The sequence below is a fragment of the Pan troglodytes genome, chromosome 1 (genome assembly GCF_028858775.2).
Source record: "Pan troglodytes isolate AG18354 chromosome 1, NHGRI_mPanTro3-v2.0_pri, whole genome shotgun sequence".
Taxonomy (NCBI): Eukaryota; Metazoa; Chordata; class Mammalia; order Primates; family Hominidae; genus Pan; species Pan troglodytes.
In genome coordinates, this window is record NC_072398.2 from 23,292,967 (window position 1) to 23,314,768 (window position 21,802).

At 41.8% G+C, this 21,802-nt stretch overlaps 1 protein-coding gene across 1 annotated transcript; it reads left to right on the plus strand.

Moving 5' to 3' along the window:
* Positions 1-3,770: 3,770 nt before the first annotated feature.
* SDE2 (SDE2 telomere maintenance homolog) lies at positions 3,771-21,021 on the plus strand. Its single transcript, XM_514239.7, has 7 exons — positions 3,771-4,447; positions 8,257-8,374; positions 10,632-10,743; positions 11,072-11,241; positions 12,274-12,394; positions 15,279-15,771; positions 18,130-21,021. Exons 1-7 carry the CDS (start codon positions 4,247-4,249, stop codon positions 18,349-18,351), a joined length of 1,437 nt encoding a protein of 478 aa, XP_514239.3. The 5' UTR covers positions 3,771-4,246; the 3' UTR covers positions 18,352-21,021.
* Positions 21,022-21,802: the final 781 nt, after the last annotated feature.

The following is a 21,802-nucleotide window of genomic DNA, read 5'->3' on the forward strand; positions in this document are numbered from 1 at the left end:
CTATTCATCCATCTATTCATCCTATTGGTTCTGTTTCTCTGGAAAACCCTAATAGAGTAGACATACACCAATGTCAACTAATTAAACTACCCCCAAAGGCCTATCACTTCTCCAGCAAGAAAATCCCTCTTTGAAATGCTTGGCTATACAGAATTCAAACAGGATCATGGATTTTTATTGACCAGAGAGAAATCAAGTTCAATGTTGAAAAAAATTCTAGTACTGAGATACTAAATTTCTGGAAGATAGGCACTATGCTAGTTTTGCTTTATAGTTTTAGTACAGTGAATAATATAGAAATTTTATTTTTTAAATGAAACAGCATTGTTTGATGGTGATGATAAGAGTAATGATAACCAGTAGGGCTTTGTAAGCTAGTGTTGTCATGATAATGCAAACAAGGTAATATCTAGAGCAACTGGGAGTGATAGAATTTATTGGCGGAAGTCCACTCTGAAGGACGGTCCTTTTGTCTTGCTGATACTACAAAGAGGTGGGCTTCTATACTCAGCACTGACTGTGAGGCCAGCTTTTTATCTCTGCTCTGCACCTCTACCCTAGTGTTCTTTTCTGCCCTCTCATGCTCCTTACCAGTGTCAGTGCTGAACACAACCCTTCTCTGCCTCTCAACTCCACCTCACCATTGTCCTGTTTTCTTCCATCCAATAAGGAAGGAGGGCGGGGCTGTGCCTTCCCTGACAGCCAGCATCTTGGGACTTGCTTCAGGCTCCACCTCCCACACCATCCACCACCCGCTGTGGACTACACAGCTCTCACCCAGATGCTGTTTTTCCATCTTAGGAGCTGACCTCATTGTCCCTGGGGCTGGAGCCATCTATAAGGCAACACTTGCCAATTTGGGGGTTTATGGCATTTTTGCATTTCTGGCACAGAAGGAGTCAGCCTGTCCCATTGTCTTTTGTCATAAATAAGGTATTAGCAACCACCTTTCCTCTCTGCGCACAAACATGGCTGAAAACACAGAAGTGCGACTTGTATGTCACACATGGATATCGATTCACTAGTTTAGGAGCGTGGCTGCTGTTTATGGAAATTGCCAGCATACAGTTCTGCTTCCTGTTCTTGCAGACCAGCATGACATTTGGCTCGATTGAGCCCCTGTCATGGGTTGCCACACAAACATTGTCTGTCTGGTGCTGTCATTTCCTGGCAGTGAACAATTATTCCACATTGCCTCAAGATGCCCTCCCAGTGTCCCTCTCACGGCAGCAGAACCAGTCCTCAAAAGGCAAATGTGTGGCCAGAGCATTCTTCTGGAGAACATAGGCAGGAACAAAGCCAGTGTGGTTTACTGGAAAGCACACCAAATATAGTCTGAGGAGCATGGCCACACTATGTAGACAATAGAGGAACTGGCCCCCCTCCCACTCACCATTTAGTTGTCACAACCACACACGTGCCTTCCTGTGCCTTCCCTACCTGACGTCATGAGGTGGGAAAGGTAGCAGCAGTTGGCTCTTTTCCATAATCACTGATCAGCCCCGCCACATAGCACTGTCAACTGGAAGCTACCACACACCCATAGTAACCCAGCTAATAGCTGTCTTTCTAGATTTTTTTTTTCACTGATGTGCACTGTGTTCTTGGCCATAGCCCTAACTTTACATGCTTCAATTTCCCCATTCTTTAAAGGAATTTAATAGCAATCCAAGTTAAATTCTGCATCCTTACAATAGATTGTGTTATATTAGTGCAAAATATATTTCATCATATGTACATTGAGAATAATTAACTTCTACCTTAGTAATCCATCAAGTATCCAACTAATATTTACTTAATATCTACTCTGTACATGTCATGGTACTACAGGCTCATTTTGAAGTTTTAACAACAAATTATATATTACTTGGAAATTTGTGTCTTTCAAAAGCTAATATCAATGGTTATTTCATATTTTAAATGACAAATACCTATTCAATACTTGGGATTCTTTAAATAATAGGAATTTAAATGCAACAGAGGGATAAAAAGCGAAAAATTCCATTCAGACATCAGGTTTTATGAGGACTAAATATAATGTTAGTAATAAATGATGTGGAGTTTCCTTACTGGAAAGTACTACTTATGCCAGGCACGGCAGGTCACGCCTGTAATCCCAGCACTTCGGGAGGCTGAGGCGGGAGGATCTTTTGAGCCCAAGAGTTCAAGACCAGCCTGGGCAACTTAGCGAAAAACTCGTCTCTACAAAAAATTTAAAAATTAGCCAGGTGTGGTGGCATGCACCTGTAATCCATTTGGAGTCTGTGGCAGATCACTTGAGCCCAGGAGTTCAAGGCTGCGTGTGCTATGATTGCGCCACTACACTCCAGCCCAGGTGGCAGAGCGAGTGTCTCAAAAAAGAAAGAAAGAAAGAAAAAAAAGACTAATCATAATAATTCCTCACAAGACACGAAGCATTATCCCGACACAAAAAATGTTTTGGAAACCCAAACTGACCTTTATACAGTTACTTGTAGGATCTCAGACCTTTGAAATAGTCATTTAAAAAAATTATTTATTTATTTGAAATAGTCATTTTTGATCACCAGAAGGAAGAAATCACAAATAAAAAAAGAAGAGGCTTAAGGCTCAGATCTGTAGATTACTTTTTCAGGAACCTGGAGGACAGAGAGCTGGGGAGCAGACTGCAGAGGGACTTGAGGTTTCTGGAGTTTGGACGGCTTACATGTAACCTGGTGACACCTTCACGCCCCAGGGTTGCCATGGCACCACCTTTCCGAAATACTGCTTCCTAGGTACAATATATCTTTTTTTTCTGAAACGGAGACTCTCTCTGTCGCCCAGGCTGGAGTGCGATGGCACGATCTCAGCTCACTGCAACCTCTGCCTCCCGGGTTCAAGCGATTCTCCTGCCTCAGCCTCCTGAATAGCTGGGATTACAGGCGCGCACCACCACGCCCGGCTGATTATTGTATTTTTAGTAGAGATGGGGTTTCACCATGTTGGTGAGGCTGGTTTCGAACTCCTGACCTCGAGATCCGCCCGCCTCAGTCTCCCAAAGTGCTGGATTACAGGCATGAGCCACCGCGCCCGGCCAGTACAATCTATCTTTATTATTTTTTTTTTTGTAATTTTTATTTATCTACTGGCATCCCCATGGAGGCCCTTTCCCTCCCCAATTTTCCCTCGTGTGTGAAATAAAGACCACTGAATCTATTAACTTCCCAGGCCTTGAAATTCCATTTTCGCACATACTGCCACCGCTAAACGGTTTCTGATTTTTTTGTTGTTACCCCCTCAGCTAGGAGTTCCATTTGCTAAGCATTTTAACAGCAGAGAATGCAATTCTGTGGGCCGATGCATTTGTGTTTAGCAGGCTCAGATATCTCCAAATAACCTTCCTATCTTCACACTGGTGGCTTTTGAATTGTTCAGGGTTTTAGAAATACCATAATCTCATTCTATTAAATATTAAGGGACTCTTTCGGATTCCCTGAGCCTTAAGGTTACGTTATGCAAATCTGTCCGAGTGTGTTTCCATGGTGCAGAATAAAAGTTATGGTAGGGTTTTTTGAAGCAGCATGACTATAAACGTCACTCCTGTCACTGTCTTTCACAAGAGCCCACTTGCTGTGAAATATTTTGAAAACAGAGCTGAAGTGGAGATAACGCAGAGCACAAACAGGCGGAAATAAGAATAAACCGTGCGTGGCAGGCAGAAACCCGGAGGTTGGCTGTTTCTGGAGGGGAAGAGAAGGCTCTGTAAAGCTGGAGGAGAAACCACGCCGGCCACTGTTTAGGGGCCTCCTGGGGGTCGTTTCCCTTGCCCCCTCGGGTTGGGGAGCTCCTCCAGGCCAAGGAAGCGGCCCCCTAAAACCGCTTCCGGGACTGCAGCTTCTCTCCCCACACTCTCAAGGAGCAGAGCCTTCTCGGGCCACAATTCTCCGCGACCCAAAAATAACTACACAGATGTGAGGAAAAGGGCCAAAGCCTACAGCACAAGGTGGTGCTTAGTTAAAGCCTTATCGCTTACGCCCAGGAAGCTCGAAACCCAACCCAGCGCCAGCCTTTTATAGCCGGTCCCTCGAGCCCCGCCCTAGCAACTTCTCCTAGCAACGCCTCGCCCCGTGCTCTGCCGCCTTATCTGCCTCCGCCAGGCCTTTCCTGTTCCCCTCCCCCAGCCCGCACCGCCCCGCCGCCCGGCTCACTTGACCCGCCCCAGGGGAGGGGAGGGGTGAACGGAAGCGTGAGGGGCGGGGCGTTGGAAGATGCTCGCGTCATCAAGATGCGCCGGGCGAGTTGCGGCGCCGGGCGAGTTGCGGCGCCTGGTGTCTCAGAGAGGCTTGAGGTTCGGGTAGTCGGTGACATGGCGGAGGCCGCGGCGCTGGTGTGGATTCGCGGCCCTGGCTTCGGGTGCAAGGCGGTGCGGTGTGCCTCGGCTCGGTGCACCGTCCGGGATTTTATCCACCGGCACTGTCAAGATCAGGTGAGGATTTCGGTTCCTGTTAGGAAGGAGAAAGAGGCAGACAGGTGGCAGCGCTGGGTGTGGAGTATGTCTGTCCGGGGCGGGGGTACGTTTATTCTCTGGGGTTTTCACTCGTTGAGGCTGAGAGTTCCTCAGTGTTAAGGTGCTTCGAATTGTTACTGAGACCTTCCTTTGCTTTTCTTTTGTGGTGGTGGTTTTGCCTCCCCACCAAGAGGGAGAAAAAAACTGTTACAGGCACTTAGTCCCGCTCACAGTTACAAATACTTTGTTTCTCTTTCTTTATCCGTAAATATAATGGTCTTCTGGCAGTTGGGCCGGCTGATTTTTAAGGCTCCAGTCTTCACCTTCTTACTATGGTTATGTGACGTGTATTTTGTCCACTTATCACACAGCCTTGTTAGCCCCAGCCTAGAGAAGTATGTCATATCCAAACCCAGGCCAAAGGATGATTGGGAAGGAAAATTGATTCTTCTGGTCACTCGTTGTGACCAAGCATTCACACGTGTGTCATGTTGAGGGCCTGGGTTCTTAGGGCCTGTTACGTAGAAGTGTTCACTATTAATTTGATGGTCTCATTTGTCCGTGCATATTTGTGAAAACCTACCAGGGACTTCCAAAGTTACACGTGAGCTTTTACTGAACTTTCAAGTAAGTAAGCTTTTACCAGCTATAAGATATTAAACCTGTTCAGTTGTCAAAAGAATTTAGTGGTTTCCCTGAATGTAATTTTAATGTTGGCACTTGATCTAGAACTCTGTTCTTTCCGCACCTCATCCGTGCTTTCCTCGGCTATTTCCTCTGCTTACTATTTATAAGCTTAACAAATGTTAACACTGCAGTCTAGACCAAAATTTTAAGAGACTTGGATCGATTCCGTGAAGAAGCAATGTGTGTTTGCAAATAATACGGTTTTTCACTTTCCATGTTTTCCTTCCTGCTCTGTAATCCAGTCTAAAAACTGTAAGCACAACTGTTTTTGACCATGAAAATAATTGCATTCTAATTCCTTTGAAAATAATTCTTATTTCATGAGTACAGTGTTCTTTTCTCCCCCTCCCCCCCCCCCGACGGAGTTTGACTCCCGTTGCCCGGGCTGGAGTGCAATGGCGTGATCTCGGCCCACTGCAACCTCCGCCTCCCTGAGTTCAAGCGGTTCTCCTGCCTCAGCCTCCTAAGTAGCTGGGATTGCAGGCGCCCGCCACCATGCCTGGCTAATTTTTGTATTTTTAGTAGAGACGGGGTTTCACCACGTTGGCCAGGTCTTGAACTCCTGACCTCGGGTGATCTGCCCACCTCAGCCTCACAAAGTGCTGGGATTACAGGCTTGAGCCACTCCTCCCGGCCTATGAGTACAGTTTTCAAACTTGCTGACAATTGATCCAAAGTGAAACCAGAAAAAATAGGATCTTAATCATGAGGTATGTTGGAAAAAAGAATTTTTAAATCGGAAGCAAGAAATATAGGCTAGGCGTGGTGGCTGACGCCTGTAATTCCAACACTTAGGGAGGTCGAGGCGGGCAGATCACCTGAGGTCAGAAGTTCGAGACCAGCTTGGCAACATGGTGAAACCCCATCTCTCCTAAAAATACACAAAAATTAGCCAGGCGTGGCGGCAGACGCCTGTAATCCCAGCTACCCCGGAGGCTGAAGCAGAAGAATCGTTTGAACCTGAGAGGTGGAGGTTGCAGTGAGCCGAGATTGAGCCATTGCACTCCAAACTGGGTGACAGAGCAAGACTCGGTCTGAAAAAGTGTATATAAAGAAATATAAATGAGTGGATTCAGTCAGAAACTTAAGGAACATGACCATAGCAAATATGAATAGAAACACAAAAGAATATTAGTTGAGATACTGGAACAAGTAAGAATAGCTCAAGTTCACACCTATGTTTTTAAAAACAAAACTATTCTGAGACATGATGAAGTTAGTGTTAACTCCCACTGAGAAAATAAAAATCTGCCCTGCTTTTCATCAGGCTGGGATAACAGACACAGATAAAGCCAGCTGCAAAGTTTTTGTTTTTTGTTTTTGTTTCCCCCACACTACACCGATGTATAGCTGCAGAGTTAACAGGAAATGGTGATGTGTCATAATGTCATAACGACCCCCACGAAGGTCTGCTGCTTTCTTATTCACTGAGAAACCTTGGTCTCAAACACCATAGAATATATAAGAAATTTTGCTGTTTAAAGTTCTCTCAATAAGAGTGAACCTTCCCACTCTTGCCTTGTAGAGAAGCATTCTTGATTTCCAACCCAGGTCAGAGCTTCCCATTAAGGGTTTCTGGACACAACTTTCCACATTTATCTTGAATTTGTAGTTTCCAAGGAAAGAGGAGCCTTCACAATCCAGATCTGATGTTGACGTTTTTATATACAGTCCTGCTTTATTTTGAACCTGTTTAAACACTGCTTGATGTAAATTTCACCTCAACTCCACCCTAGCCCCAAATCTTATAATGACACTCCTTTCTTTGGGTTGGTGAGATACCCATGACTCCTGGTGTGCAGTTCCCCTCGTTGCAGTGAATCAGTAAGTTTGACAGGTTTATCTCTGATAGCCTTAGGCTGGTTGTGCTAAAACACACATGATAATTTGTGTTTGAAGCACTTTACAATGCACAAATGGTTAAAAGCAGTTAAATTGAGTCTAAATGTTGTATCCTTTTTTCTGCTTGTGACTTCATTGACAAGAATCTTAAGTAGAAAATGCAATTTTGTTGATCAGTTGTTTTGTTTAATAAGCCATTCTGTTTGGAAATGAAGTATACATCATTTTCATGGTGTATACTTTCTGCCTTCATATTAATATCTTTTAAAATTATTTAGAAATACCATACCCATTAGACATACAAAAGGCTTCTAATGTGTAAACATTAAACAGATACAAAATGTATTACATATCTCATTTAATGTTTACAACAGCTCTTTGAGGTAGACAGTATTTTAAAGACAAGAATAGTCGTTCATGTTACCTCATTGCAGATAGCCTGAGCTCCCTTGCTCCTCTCTCCCGCCATTATATTTGTCTGGGAGAACCCCAGACAGCATAAATCCATCTCTCCACCTGTTCTGCCCTGGCATCTGGGCAGTGACTGTGATAGAGAACTATAATCACATAGCTCAGTCTCCATACATCCACCAGCCTGGTGCTGCTTGGTAATTCTGTATTTCCTTGGTCCAGAGTGGGCTTTTACTGGGTTACAGGACTGCTTAGTGTATTGATTCATGTAGGCTTTGGGGCAGCTACACAGAATCTGGGGCTGCCCAGCATCTTAGGCTGTCTTCAGCAACTTTGCTCATTTTTGCTCATTTTTCATGTATTTATGTCTCCTATGGTGTACTTATATAGGTGTATTAAAAACCACACTCTTGACTCCTTCCTTCTCTACTTCTTATTCCTACCTGCACTTTTTAGGATTGAGGACTACTTTTGATGTTCAATTTAATTTTACCTGTTTAAGAAAGTCAGAAAATGGGACCTCCACAGTTATTTAATCTGAGTCCTGCATAGTCTTCTACCTTGACTCAGATTACCTATCAGAGAAGAAGAAGCAGTTTTTGTTGTCACCGCAAAGACTGAAGTTTCTTCTATATGTGATGATTAGGTAATATTGGGAAAAAATTATACCCAAAATGCATCATGTGAAATGACTTTTTCTCCTAGTAGTTTACATTTTCAATTCAACAAATATTAATTGAACACCCTCTGTTGTAACCAGAGTAATAAAAAGACAGCTAGGTCCCTTCTTGTAACAAACTTAGATTATTATCTCATAAAAGGCATTAAAAAAACAAATTTGTCTCTAGAATGTTCCAGTGGAAAACTTCTTTGTGAAATGCAATGGAGCACTCATTAACACCAGTGACACAGTGCAGCATGGAGCTGTTTATAGTTTGGAACCCAGACTTTGCGGTGGAAAAGGAGGTAGGACCTGAACATTGACTACTTAGTTGTAACACATTTGCAGTCTTTATTCATTTATTTTCATATTCTGCTGCTGACATTTGCTGTCTTTAGCCATGGTATTCAATTAACAACCTTCTTAGTCTCTTTAGTATGCCAATATTGTTTTACCTTATGAATTCTTTTATTAACCTGATTTTGAACATTTTCTCTCTTATTCTTTTGTTTTCTTTCTTTTGAGACACTGCCTTGTTCTGTCGCCCAGGCTGGAGTACAGTGGTACGATCACGGCTCACTGCAGCCTTGACCTCCTGAACTCAAGCAATACTCCCACCTCAGTTTCCCCAGTAGCTGGGACTATAGGCACATGCCACCTTGCCCAGCTAATTTTTGTATTTTTTGTAGAGATGGGGTTTCGCCATGTTGCCCAGGCTGTCTTTTATTTTGGTCGAGGAAAAAATATTGTATGATACAATTCCCACTTTGTTCAGCTGGATAGCTCTTAGGGAACCTAGGCTCTAAAACTTTGGGGGAAAATTAGATGAAGAGAGATGGCCATTATTCTGTTCAATTTGCTGAATAAAGAGTTTTTTTTCTAAATCTCCTTCTGCTTTAATCAGGATTTTGTCTCATTTTTGTAGTTCCAAAGGAAGTCTAAAGTTACCTTAGGAAACACAATTGTTTATAAGTTGAGGCAGATTAAGGTTTTGTTTAACACAACTACTAGGAAAGAAAATAACAAAGAGCGAAAACAATATAAACAGTTGTTGGTATTTCTCCTAATGTAGTAACATGTGATCCCTAAGCTTTCTCAAAATCTACAGTGATTTGGTTTGGTTTTCAGAGAGCTGACATCTCAGACTATATCCAGCTGTTTGAAATTGTATCATTAAGAATGAAGCGTGGGCTGGGCACGGTGGCTCACGCCTGTAATCCCAGCACTTTGGGAGGCCAAGGCGGGCGGATCACCTAGGTCAGGAGTTCGCCAGGCTAGCCAACATGGCGAAACCCCGTCTCTACTAGAGATATAAAAATTAGCCAGGTGTGGTGTTAGGAGCCTGTAATCTCAGCTACTTGGGAGGCTGAGGCAGGAGAATCACTTGAACCCTGGAGGTGGAGGCTGCAGTGAGCCGAGATTGTGCCACTGCACTACAGCCTGGGTGACACAGTGAGACTCTCTCAAAAAAAAAAAAAAGAATGAAGCATGTGGCCAGGCATGGTGGCTCATGCCTGTAATCCCAACACTTTGAGAGTCCAAGGTGGGAGGACAGTTTGAACCCAGGAGTTTGAGACTAGCCTGGGCAAGATGGTGAGACCTTGGTCTCTACAAAAAAAAGAAATAGCTAGCTGCGTCGGTACACGCCTATAATCCTAGCAACTTGGGAGGCTGTGGTAAGAGGATCCATTGAGCCCAGGAGTTCAAGGCTGCAGTGAGCTTTGATTACATCAAGCCATTGCCCTCTAGCCTGGATGACAGAGCAAGGCCCCATCTCTTAGGGGGGATAAAAAGAATGAATGAATGAAGCATGTTATATCAGCCAGTGGAGCTTAAAATTGCCTTTCCTTCTAAACTCATTGAAAAATCTCACTATATACTTTTTAAGTTCTTAATCTGAGAATCTTGGGATCTCTGTGATTGTGTAAAGCTTTTTTTTTTTTTTTTTTTTTTTGAGACGGAGCCTGGCTCTGTTTCCCAGGCTGGAGTGCAGTGGCACGAGCTCGGCTCACTGCAAGCTCTGCCTCCTGGGTTCACGCCATTCTCCTGCCTCAGCCTCCTGAGTAGCTGGGACTACAGGCGCCCGCCACCACGCCTGGCTAATTTTTTGTATTTTTTAGTAGAGACGGGGTTTCACTATGTTAGCCAGGATGGTCTTGATCTCCTGACCTCATGATCTGCCCGCCTCAGCCTCCCAAAGTGCTGGGATTACAGGCGTGAGCCACTGCACCTGGCCTGGGTAAAGCTTTTTAAATATTCTAGCTGTACAGGTATTATACCGGTATGCAAATAACTAACACAAGGATAAATAATTAGGTTTGGGAAGGCTAGGTATTTTATCTCAGAACTATAAAATGAAAGGTGAAAGGCATGAGGTTAAATCAGTCTTTTTACTTTCGCTGCCTGAATTAGAACCTTGATGTTCATCTTTTCTTAAAAAAAAAAAAAAAAAAGAAAGTAGAGATCATTGTTAATCTTGTGATACAGATTGTTTTCACAAATTCTGCTTTTATCCATCCTTGAACACATTTTAACCTGCTTTCTCCAAATACATCTGCTCAGGTTTTGGATCTATGCTCCGAGCACTTGGTGCTCAGATTGAGAAGACAACCAATCGAGAAGCTTGTCGGGATCTCAGTGGAAGGAGACTACGTGATGTCAATCATGAAAAAGCGTAAGATGTCCACCTTTTTTTGTGTTTTTGAGGAGAGACATATACTTTCCTATTAGTAGTGATTATACATATGCCACGCATATTGGAAATGGAAACTTAAAATATTTACATCCAAATTTATTATCAGATTTAACCTTTTCCATAATTTAATAATCATCTTTGGGATTAAGTTAAGATCAGTACCATATGCTAGTAGTAAGCATGGCTCACCTTTCTAAGAGAATATCACAGTATGAACAAGTGCATTAATTCGTCAGAGACATTTTATATATAAAAGTGTATATGTAATATATCTATTCAGTTATATCTCTTCCTCCCTCATCCCCAGAATGGCTGAATGGGTAAAACAACAAGCCGAGCGAGAGGCTGAAAAGGAGCAGAAGCGGCTGGAGCGACTGCAGCGGAAGCTTGTAGAACCCAAGCACTGCTTCACCAGCCCTGACTACCAGCAGCAGTGCCATGAGATGGCTGAGCGTCTGGAGGATTCCGTCCTCAAAGGTGAGAATGAGGATTCCTTAGTGTGTTCAGCTGGCACCCCTGAAGCCAGCTGTTCAGACTGCTCTACGCTACACACAAAGAGCAGTTCTTAAGCTTTTTTTAGGTTACAGATGTCTGAGAATCTGATGAAAACCTTGGAACTTTTATCCTCAAAAGTGAACACAGTATTTTTTTAAAAAAAGAACACATACACAACATTTGGCTTTTTTTTTCCCCCCAAAACGGAGTCTTGCTCTGTTGCCCAGAGCTGGAGTGCAGTGGTGTGATCTCGGCTCACTGCAACGTCTGCCTCCCGGGTTCGAGCAATTCTCCCGCCTTAGCCTCCAGAGTAGCTGGGATTACAGGCACACGCCACCACGCCTGGCTAATTTTCATATTTTTAGTACAGTCAGGGTTTCACCATGTTGGCCAGGCTGGTCTCAAACTCCTAACCTCGTGCTTGGGATTACAGGCATGAGCCCAGCCAACATTTGGCATATTTAACCCCTGAATTCCATGGGGCCATGGGCCCCAGGTAAGAAAATTTTTTGTTTGTGTTTAGGGATAAGCTAAGTCTTCAGAAGATGTCTAGACCTCAAAGAATTTGCTGCCAGTTTTAAGTCAGTTTTTAATGTGAATGATTCTCATTAACTTTTGTTTTTAGCATCCAAAACATGGCAGGCCTAGTATGGGAACAATCGAATAAGAAACAATCTTTTTGCATCAAAAAGGTTATGACATAACAGGAAAAAGACAAGTGTATGCAAATAACTAACGCAGGGATAAATAAATAGGTTTGGGGAGGGCTGGGTGTGAACTTGTCAGTCTCAAGGTTACAAATTGTGCAATGGTGCTTTAAAAAATCTGCTCCTAGACTAGAATGTTTATCATTTTAAATCTGTAAATTTGAGATTAATTGTATAAAATGTTGGTATCTTAAGAAATTTAAATCTGGAGCTGTAGATTGCAGCTCTTTTTGCAATCCATGTTATTTATGATTTCTTTAAACTTAGTCCCTATAGTAGAAACTGAGTTGTTAAAATTTCTGGTTAGGTATGCAGGCTGCCTCCAGCAAGATGGTTTCAGCAGAAATCAGTGAGAATCGGAAACGGCAATGGCCTACTAAATCTCAGACAGACAGAGGAGCCAGTGCGGGAAAGAGGAGATGCTTCTGGTAAGTGTTTCACTTTCGTTCCCAGTTGATCTTTGAGGACTGACTTGAGACATTTCCTCCTTGTTTATCTGGCATAAACACATTTTTGTGTAGTGTTTGGTGGGAGCTCAGACAATTTCCAGAGTGCTTCAAGCTTTAGGTTTCAGTGATTGTCACATTGTACTGGTAATGGTTTCTGCTGTGAATGCCATTAATTGAATGTAAAGGATGAATTTTTTCCTTACACTGAAACATAAAAATAGCTTTATATTTGAATTACTTTTTTGGTGTTGAAGGGGTTTAACTTTTAGAAATTCTAGGTGGAAATCAAGCTGTACTTTCCAGGTGGTTGTTTTCTGTGGTTTTTCGCAGTCATCATTGAGGTCTTTGGTCACTTTGCCAGACTTCTCTTCACCACTTTCGCACTTGAGGGTAAAAAGCACAGCAGTACTTTTTCTTGTCCATTTTTCTGATAGTTCTCTTGTCCCTCTAGTTGGTCCTCTTGTTGCCAGTGACTTCCCTTGGGCCAAGTTCTTGAAAATAAGTTTATCCCCTTTGGGGATAAATAGATAATTATTAATCAAAGATCATATAACACTATGAGTTCAGCATACAATGTTCTTTCTGAAATGGGAATTAAATGTTCCTGAGAGAAAGGGTGGTGACACTACCTGTGGTTTGTATTTTTTTAATGAGTTTTATTGAGGTATAATTTATATATAGCAAAATTCACCCTTTTTGGTTGATTGGTTCTACGACTTTTGAAAAATGTATATATACTATATAGTCACGTTACCACCACCACAATCTAGATAGGGTGTATTTTAATGACCTGAAATAGTTCCCACGTGCCCTTTTGCAGTTAAGTCCCTTTTCCCCACCTCTAGACCCTGGCAACCATTGGTCACCAGTGTGATATTTGTTACTATGGTTTAGTCTTTTCTAGGATGTCATATAGCCTTTAGTGTCTGGCTTCTCTCACTTAATATAAAGCTTTAGAGATTCATCCATGGTAGTGTATGTATCAGTAGTTCATTCTTTTTTATTACTCAGTATCATTTCATGGTGTGAATGTACCACAGTTTGTTTATCCAGTCTCCATTTGGTAGACATTTGGGTAATTTCTGGGTTTGAGTAATTATTAATAAAGCATGGTTTTTTTTTGTTTTTGTTTTTGTTTTTGTTTTTGAGACAGGTTCCTCACTCTGTTGCTGAGGTTGGAGTGCAGTGGCGCGATCTCGGCTCACTGAAGCCTTGACCTCCCAGGTTTAAGCTATCTTCCCATCTCAGCCTCCTGAGTAGCTGGGGCTAGGGTACATACCACCATGCCCAGCTGATTTTTAAAATTTTTTTGTGAAGACAGGGTTTTGCCATGTTGCCTAGGCTGGTCTCAAACTCCTGAGCAGGTGATCCTCCCGCCTCAGCCTCGCAAAGTGCTGGGATTATAGGCGTGAGCCACCGCGTCCAGCCCAAGCATAGGATTTATAAATGTGTGTGTGTGTGTGTGTGTGTGTGTGTGTGTGTGTGTGTGTGTGTGTATTAATATTTATTATTGGGCAACACCTCTGTAAAACAGAATAATTGTTCCTAGGATTTTCTTTATATATTTTTTCACCAATCAAATCAAGGGGCGGCACCGAATAATTTTCCTTCTTTTTTTTTTTTTTTTTGAGACGGAATCTTGCTCTGTCGCCCAAGCTGGAGTGCAATGGCACAATCTCGGCTTACTGCAACCTCTGCCTCCCAGATTCAAGCAATTCTCCTGCCTCAGCCTCCCCAGTAGCTGGAACTACAGCCATGTGCCACCACACCCGGCTAATTTTTGTATTTTTAGTAGAGATGGTGTTTCACCATGTTGGCCAGGCTAGTCTTGAACTCCTAACCTCAAGTGATCCACCCACCTCAACCTCCCAAAGTGCTGGGATTACAGGCGTTAGCCACCATGCCCGGATGGATTTTCTTTATAACTATTTATTATTATTATTATTATTTTTTTTTTTTTGAGACAGTCTTGCTCTGTCGCCCAGGCTGGAGTGCAGTGGTGCGATCACGGCTTACTGTAACCTCTGCCTCCTGGTTCAAGTGATTCTCCTGCCTCAGCCTCTCGAGTAGCAGGGACTACAGGCACCTGCCACCAGGCCAGGCTAATTTTTGTATTTTTAGTAGAGACGGGATTTCACCATATTGGCCAGGCTTATCTTGAACTCCTGACCTTGTGATCCACCCACCTAGGCCTCCCAATGTGCTGGGATTACAGGCATGAGCCACCACGCCTGGCCAACTATTTATTTTATCTAATTTCCAACCGTCGAAAGTAATGTAATGCGGGGGAAGAAAGCTTTAAGCAAAATCAATTTTGCTTTTAGAGATTCAGGACTTTAGAAAGGAGATCCTCTTGGATCTTTGGGACAGTTGGTCCCAGTCTCATTGAAATGTTTTTTCCTTCTGTTTATAAGCTCTGGAATATCTTTTTCCAACATTTGCCTGTTCTCCATCTCAAGCTAGCAGAAACAGATTCTGTTTCCTGAACAAACTATAACTCTTTGTTTTATTTATTTATTTTTGAGACGGAGTCTCACTCTGTCACCCAGGCTTGGAGTACAATGGCGCGATCTCGTCTCACTGCAACCTCTGCCTCCCGGGTTCAGGTGATTCTCCTGCCTCAGCCTCCTGAGTAGCTGGGACTATAGGTGCATGCCACCACATCTGGCTAATTTTTGTATTTTTAGTAGAGATGGGGTTTCACTATGTTGGCCAGGCTGATCTCAAACTACTGACTTCGTGATCTGCCTGCCTTGGCCTCCCAAAGTCCTGGGATTACAGGCCTGAGCCACTGCGCCCAGCCAACTCTTTGCTTTAAATAGAAGCTACAAACGCTGTTAAACCTTTCTGTTGCTTCTGACAGGTTGGGCATGGAGGGACTAGAGACTGCAGAAGGGTCCAACTCTGAGAGTTCAGATGATGACAGTGAAGAAGCACCAAGCACTTCAGGAATGGGTTTCCATGCTCCAAAAATTGGTAGCAATGGTGTCGAGATGGCAGCCAAATTTCCCAGTGGTTCTCAGAGGGCGAGAGTAGTGAATACAGACCATGGATCACCAGAACAACTGCAGATCCCGGTGACTGACTCTGGGAGGCATATTTTAGAAGACTCATGTGCTGAGCTGGGGGAGTCCAAAGAGCACATGGAAAGCAGGATGGTTACAGAAACAGAAGAGACCCAGGAGAAGAAGGCAGAGAGTAAAGAACCCATAGAAGAGGAACCCACTGGGGCTGGACTGAATAAGGATAAAGAGACAGAAGAAAGGACTGATGAGGAAAGAGTTGCTGAGGTAGCACCTGAAGAAAGGGAAAACGTTGCCGTTGCCAAACTGCAGGAAGGCCAGCCAGGAAACGCAGTAAGTATGTTTTGGGGTTGATACCTAGAGCCAAATCAGTTTAATCTCCACAATAAGTCATTAAAATGAAAATGTGCTTTTGCCCCTCAGCTGCTTAGTGAAAGGCTTATTTGATTTTAAGAAGTACAGATTATGGTGAAGCTTGCCTTATTCCCCAAAAACTTTTTAAGCTCTGGCATTTATACTATGTTGCCACTAGGTGGTGTCCTTGATTCCATATTGCATCAATTGTAAGATGCATGTTTTCCACATTTTAGCATGTCTAAAATGAGATGTGTATAACATATTATAACTTAATTGGTATTGTTTATTCTTAGTAATACATGAATGAGGGTATATTACGATAGATGGCATTTTAGATTTGATGAAATGTGCTCATTTTTCCCGTCACTAAATTGCTACTCAGCTTTTTCTAATGCGAGGATAGCTTGAACAATAGTTTCAGCTGAATGTGAAGACCTCTTCTATAGAAGAGGAACCTCCTTTTAAATTTATCATTAAATCTTAAGTACCCACAGTCAGCCTTTTAAAAAAGGCATCTTCAGCCAGGTGCGGTGGCTCACGCCTGTAATCCCAGCACTTTGGGAAGCCGAGGTGGGCAGATCACTTGAGGTCAGGAGCTCGACACCAGCCTGGCCAGCATGGTGAAACCCTGTCTCTATTAAAAATAAAACAACAACAAAAATTAGCCGGGCATGGTGGTGCACGCCTGTAATCCCAGCTACTCGGGAGGTTGAGCCACGAGAATGGCTTGTGCCCTGGGAGGCGGAGGTTGCAGTGAGATGAGATTGTACCACTGTACTCCAGCCTGGGCGACAGAGTGAGACTCCATCTCAAAAAATAATAAAAAGGCATTTTCATAGTACATTCTCTCAAAAAGTTGGTTTTTCACTATCTACAATGGACTGGCTTCCAGCAAAAATCTCTGTGCTTTGATCTAATGGTTTGCTTTTTAGAATAGGTGAAACCTAAACTACTTAATTTCCTTCGATAAACACAAAACCTACCATTTGTTTAGCCAGCACCTTCCCCTGCCCCCAGTAAGTAAGTAAAAATGCATAAATTGCCCTTTCTGGTGAGACTATTGGAATTTTTTTATGCTAAGGTCCTTACAATCTCTGAATTTGTAAGCATGTAATTTTTGTGTTATGTGTATACAGGTAAGAGCTTTATCCTGACTGAAGTCTTAGAAAAATAAAAAAGGAATCATAGGATAAAACCTGATATTTTTCAGTGTTAGCCATGGAGTTTTGTTCTTGATGTTGTAGTAATAGCTGTTGTATTCCTAACAACCAAGTGTGATTCTTTAAACACACATAAGTGGCATTTTAGAATTTGGTCATAAATAAGCCAAGGTTAACTCCCAGAAATCTAACAAAACAGCTTTTTTAAGAAAACAAAGATCAACTAGAAAGATAGAGTATGTCTCCAGAGCTCTTTAATATTTTAAAACTGTGAAAGTTATTCTTTGAATATAAAAAATCACTCAAAGATAGACATTTTCATTCTTTTCAAGGTATCATCATTAGCAGTATTTAATTTTGTCTTTTTTTTTTTTTTTTTTAATGACAAGAGTCTCACTCTGTTGCTCAGGCTGGAGTGCAGTGGTGTGATTTCTGCTCTACCTCCCAGGTTCAAGTGATTCACCTGCCTCAGTCTCCCAAGTAGCTGAGACTACAGGCACGCGCCACCACACCCGGCTAATTTTTGTATTTTTAGTAGAGACGGGGTTTCACCATGTTGACCAAGCTGGTTTCGGACTCCTAATCTCAAGTGTTCCGCCTGCCTCCACCTCCCAAAGGGCTGGGATTACAGGCTAATTTTGTCTTAAAGTCTATAAAGGCACTTGGTGGGTAGAACAGTTGCAAGTCTATTGAACAGCATTTGAGTTTGTTGAGTTATATAAGGGAGAGGTCTGACAATTAGTTTTAATTACTCAATTAGAATAGAAAGCATTAAGATTATGAAATTAGTAGATTCAGAGGCATGGGATTGTCATTAAGCTTTTAGGAGTGCCTGCTCTTTCTGTGGGAATAGTGTGGGGATAGGCTGGCTATATTTTACTGTTTAGATGTTTACTAGAAAAATTGGAAAAGAAAGCAATATTAAAAATCTGTTTGGGAATGCTATACTTCTGTTACTGTTCTGAATGCTTGTTTCTAAATGTATAGATGAAAAATTAGTTATTATGTGTGTTGAGAATACTTATGGAATAACGTGGATGGATGATGATTAAAATTCAGTTGCAAGGTATGGCAAATTAAATGAAAATTTCTCAAGAAATGTAGTTGACAGTTAAAGAGTCTTTATTCACAGGAAGGAGCCTGTTTTAAATATTTTCTTATTTTTTTCCCTCAGGTTATTGATAAGGAAACTATAGATTTATTGGCGTTCACCTCTGTTGCAGAACTGGAGTTGCTGGGTTTGGAGAAGCTCAAATGTGAACTGATGGCCCTTGGACTGAAATGTGGGGGCACTCTGCAGGAGCGGGCAGCAAGACTCTTCTCTGTCAGAGGACTGGCAAAGGAGCAAATTGACCCGGCTTTATTTGCCAAGCCTTTGAAAGGGAAGAAAAAATGAGTATCATCAGAGCTGATTCCTATTTGTTTATAGTGTCTACCATTTACAACCTGCATAATGTGGACTCTTGACCAGTATTCCTGTTGATATTAAAAGCTAACTTTTTAGTAACCCAATTCTAACTATCCCCTTTTTCCTTGTCAGGGCTGTAGAATTAATGTCTGAAACCATCTGGGCCTTAAATTTTCTTTGTCTGGTTTTCTATAATGTATTTAATAAATACAGGGCTATTCACATTTTTTGGTTTGATCTTGGTGTCATTTAGGTAATGAATCTATCCAAGGAATCTATCCTTTTGACCCAGGTTATCAAATTTGTAGACATAAGGTTATTTATAATGGTCCCTTCTTACCCTTTTAATGTCTTTAGGAGCTGTGTTGATAATTTCCTTTTCATTATGATACTGGTAATTTCTGTTCTCACTTTCCTAATCAGGTTGCGTAGGGGTTTATCAGTTTTACTGATCTTTTTATTTTATTTTATTTTTTTTGAGACAGTCTTACACTGTCTCCCAGGCTGGAGTGCAGTGGCGCGATCTCGGCTTACTGCAAGCTCTGCCTTCCGGGTTCACGCCATTCTCCTGCCTCAGCCTCCCCAGTAGCTGGGACTACAGGCTCCCACCACCACGCCCGGCTAATTTTTTATATTTTTAGTGGAGACTGGGTTTCACTGTGTTAGCCAGGATGGTCTCGATCTCTTTACCTCGTGGTCCACCCGCCTCAGCCTCCCAGAGTGCTGGGATTACAGGCGTGAGCCACCGTGCCTGGCCGACGATTTAACTTTTAAAGAACCAACCTTTGGTTTTATTTTTCTCAATTGTTTATATAATTAATTTCTGTTATTTTCTTTCTTCTATTTAGCTTGAGTCTCCTTTGATCTTTTTTCTTTAGTTCCTTAAGATAAGCCTTAGGTCATTGATCTTAGACGTTATTTAAAATACATATTTAAAGCTATACATTTTCTTTTAAGCATTACTTTAGTTGCAACTTTACAATTTTATTATGTCGTATTTTTATTATTCAGTTCTAATTTTCTTTTTTTTTTCTTTTTGAGATGGAATTTCGCTTTTGTTGCCCAGGCTGGAGTGCAATGGTACGATCTCAGCTCACTGCAACCTCTGCCTCCTGGGTTCAAGCGATTCTCCTGCCTCAGCCTCCTCAGTAGCTGGGATTACAGGCTCCAGCCACCATACCTGGCTAATTTTTGTATTTTTAGTAGAGATGGGGTTTCACCACATTGGCCAGGCTGGTCTCGAACTCCTGACCTCAGGTGATCCACCCACTTTGGCCTCCCAAAGTGCTGGGATTACAGGTGTGAGCCACCATGCCCAGCCTCTGATTATTTTCTAATTTCCTCCCTCAGTTCTTCTTTGACCCATGGATTATCAGAAGTGGGTTGTCTGATTAGCAAACATTTGTTTTTTTTCCTCTTAATATCTTCTTGTTGCTGATTTCTACTTTAATTCCATTGAGGTCAGAAAATATCCTCTTTATGATTTCAATCCTCTTAGTTTCATTGAGACTCGTTTTATGACCCAATATATTGTCTGTCATGGTGAGTGTACCACACACAGTTTAAAAGAATGTGTATTTTAGGCCAGGTGTGGTGGCTCATGCCTGTAATCCAGCATGAGATTACATGCTGAGATTACAGCTGTAATCTAGCATGAGATTACATGCTGAGATTACAGCTGTAATCTAGCATGAGATTACATGCTGAGATTACAGCTGTAATCTGTAATTTGAGAGGCTGAGGTGGGAGGATCATTTCGAGACCAGCCTGGGCAATGTATAGTGAGACCATGTCTCTAAGAAAAACAATATGTAATTTGAATTGTTGGGTTAATATGTTTTGTAATATCGATGAGATTAAGTGGTTGATAGTATTGTTCAGATCTTCTATGTCTTTACTGATCTTTTTGTTTATTTCTATCAGGTGCTGAGAAAGGATGTTAAAATCTTCAATTACGATTGTGGAATTGTCTATTTCTTAAATTCTACCAGTTTTTGTATGAAGCTCTAATAACTTATGTCTTCCTAATGTATTGACCATTTTATCATTATGAAATTTCCCTCTGTCTCTGGTAATTTGGGTTTGAAATCTACTTTATCTTATGTGAATATAGCCACTGCAGCCTTCTTAAGCTTAGTGTTTGCACAGTATACCTCTTTCTATTAATTTACTTTGTGCTTCTGTGCCTATTTAAAGTAGTTTCTTTAAACAACATATACTTGAGTCTTGCATTTTTATCTGTTCTCTCTGTATCTTTTAATAAGTTTAACATTAAATGTAATTATTAATAGGTTTCTAATTTACATGTTTCCTGTTTAGATAAGATTATTTTATAATTGTATTTTAATTTATTGGCTCTTTAGCTATACTGTTTTAATAATTTTTTTAAGTTGGATGTTCTAGTGATTACAATATACATTCTTAATTTTTCAGTCTACCTAGAGTTGATGTGCCACTTCACATAAAATGTAGAAATCTTGTAAGTATGTACATCCATTTATCATACCTGTCTTTTATGCTGTAGTTGTCATACATATTAAATCTACATATTTAAATATTGTAAGTCCTGTCATAAGTTACAATTTCTGCTTTAAATAATGATATGTATTTTAAAGAAATTAAGAGGAAAAAATAAAATCTTTTGTATTTATTCACATATTTACCATTTCTAATATTCTTCATTTCTTCTTAAAGATCTAATAGCCTTTCCCTTAAGATGGAAGAACTTTCTGTAGCATTTTTTGTGTCTCCTGGCAACAAATTAGTTTTCTTTTTCTTTTTCCCTTTTTGTTTTTTTTTGAGATGGAGTGTCGCTCTCATTGCCCAGGCTGGAGTGCAATGGCACAATCTCGGCTCACTGCATCCTCCATCTCCTGGGTTCAAGCAATTCTCCTACCTCAGCCTCCCGAGTAACTGGGATTACAGACATGTGCCACCACACCTGGCTAATTTTGTATTTTTAGTAGAGATGGGGTTTCTCCACGTTGGTCAGGCTGGTCTCAACTCCTGACCTTGTGAACCACCCACCTCGGCCTCCCAAAGTGCTGGGATTACCACCGTGCCTGGCCAGTTTTCTCTTTTTTAAAAAGAATCTCTTCGCTAGGTGCAGTGGCTCAGGCCTGTAATCCCAGCACTTTGGGAGGCTGAGGCGGGCAGATCATTTGAGGTCAGGAGTTCAAGACCAGTCTGGCCTTCATGATGAAATGCTGTCTCTACTAAAAATACAAAAAAATGAGCCAGGTGTGGCGGTGCGTGCCTGTAATCCCAGCTACTTGAGAGGCTCAGGCATGAGAATTGCTTGAACCCAGGAGGCGGAGGTTGCAATGAGCCAAGATCATGCCACTGCACCCCAGCCTGGGTGACAGAGTGAGACCCTGTCTCAAAAAATAAAAAGAATCTCTTTACAGATCTTGTTCCACTGTCTTCTGGCCTTCATTGT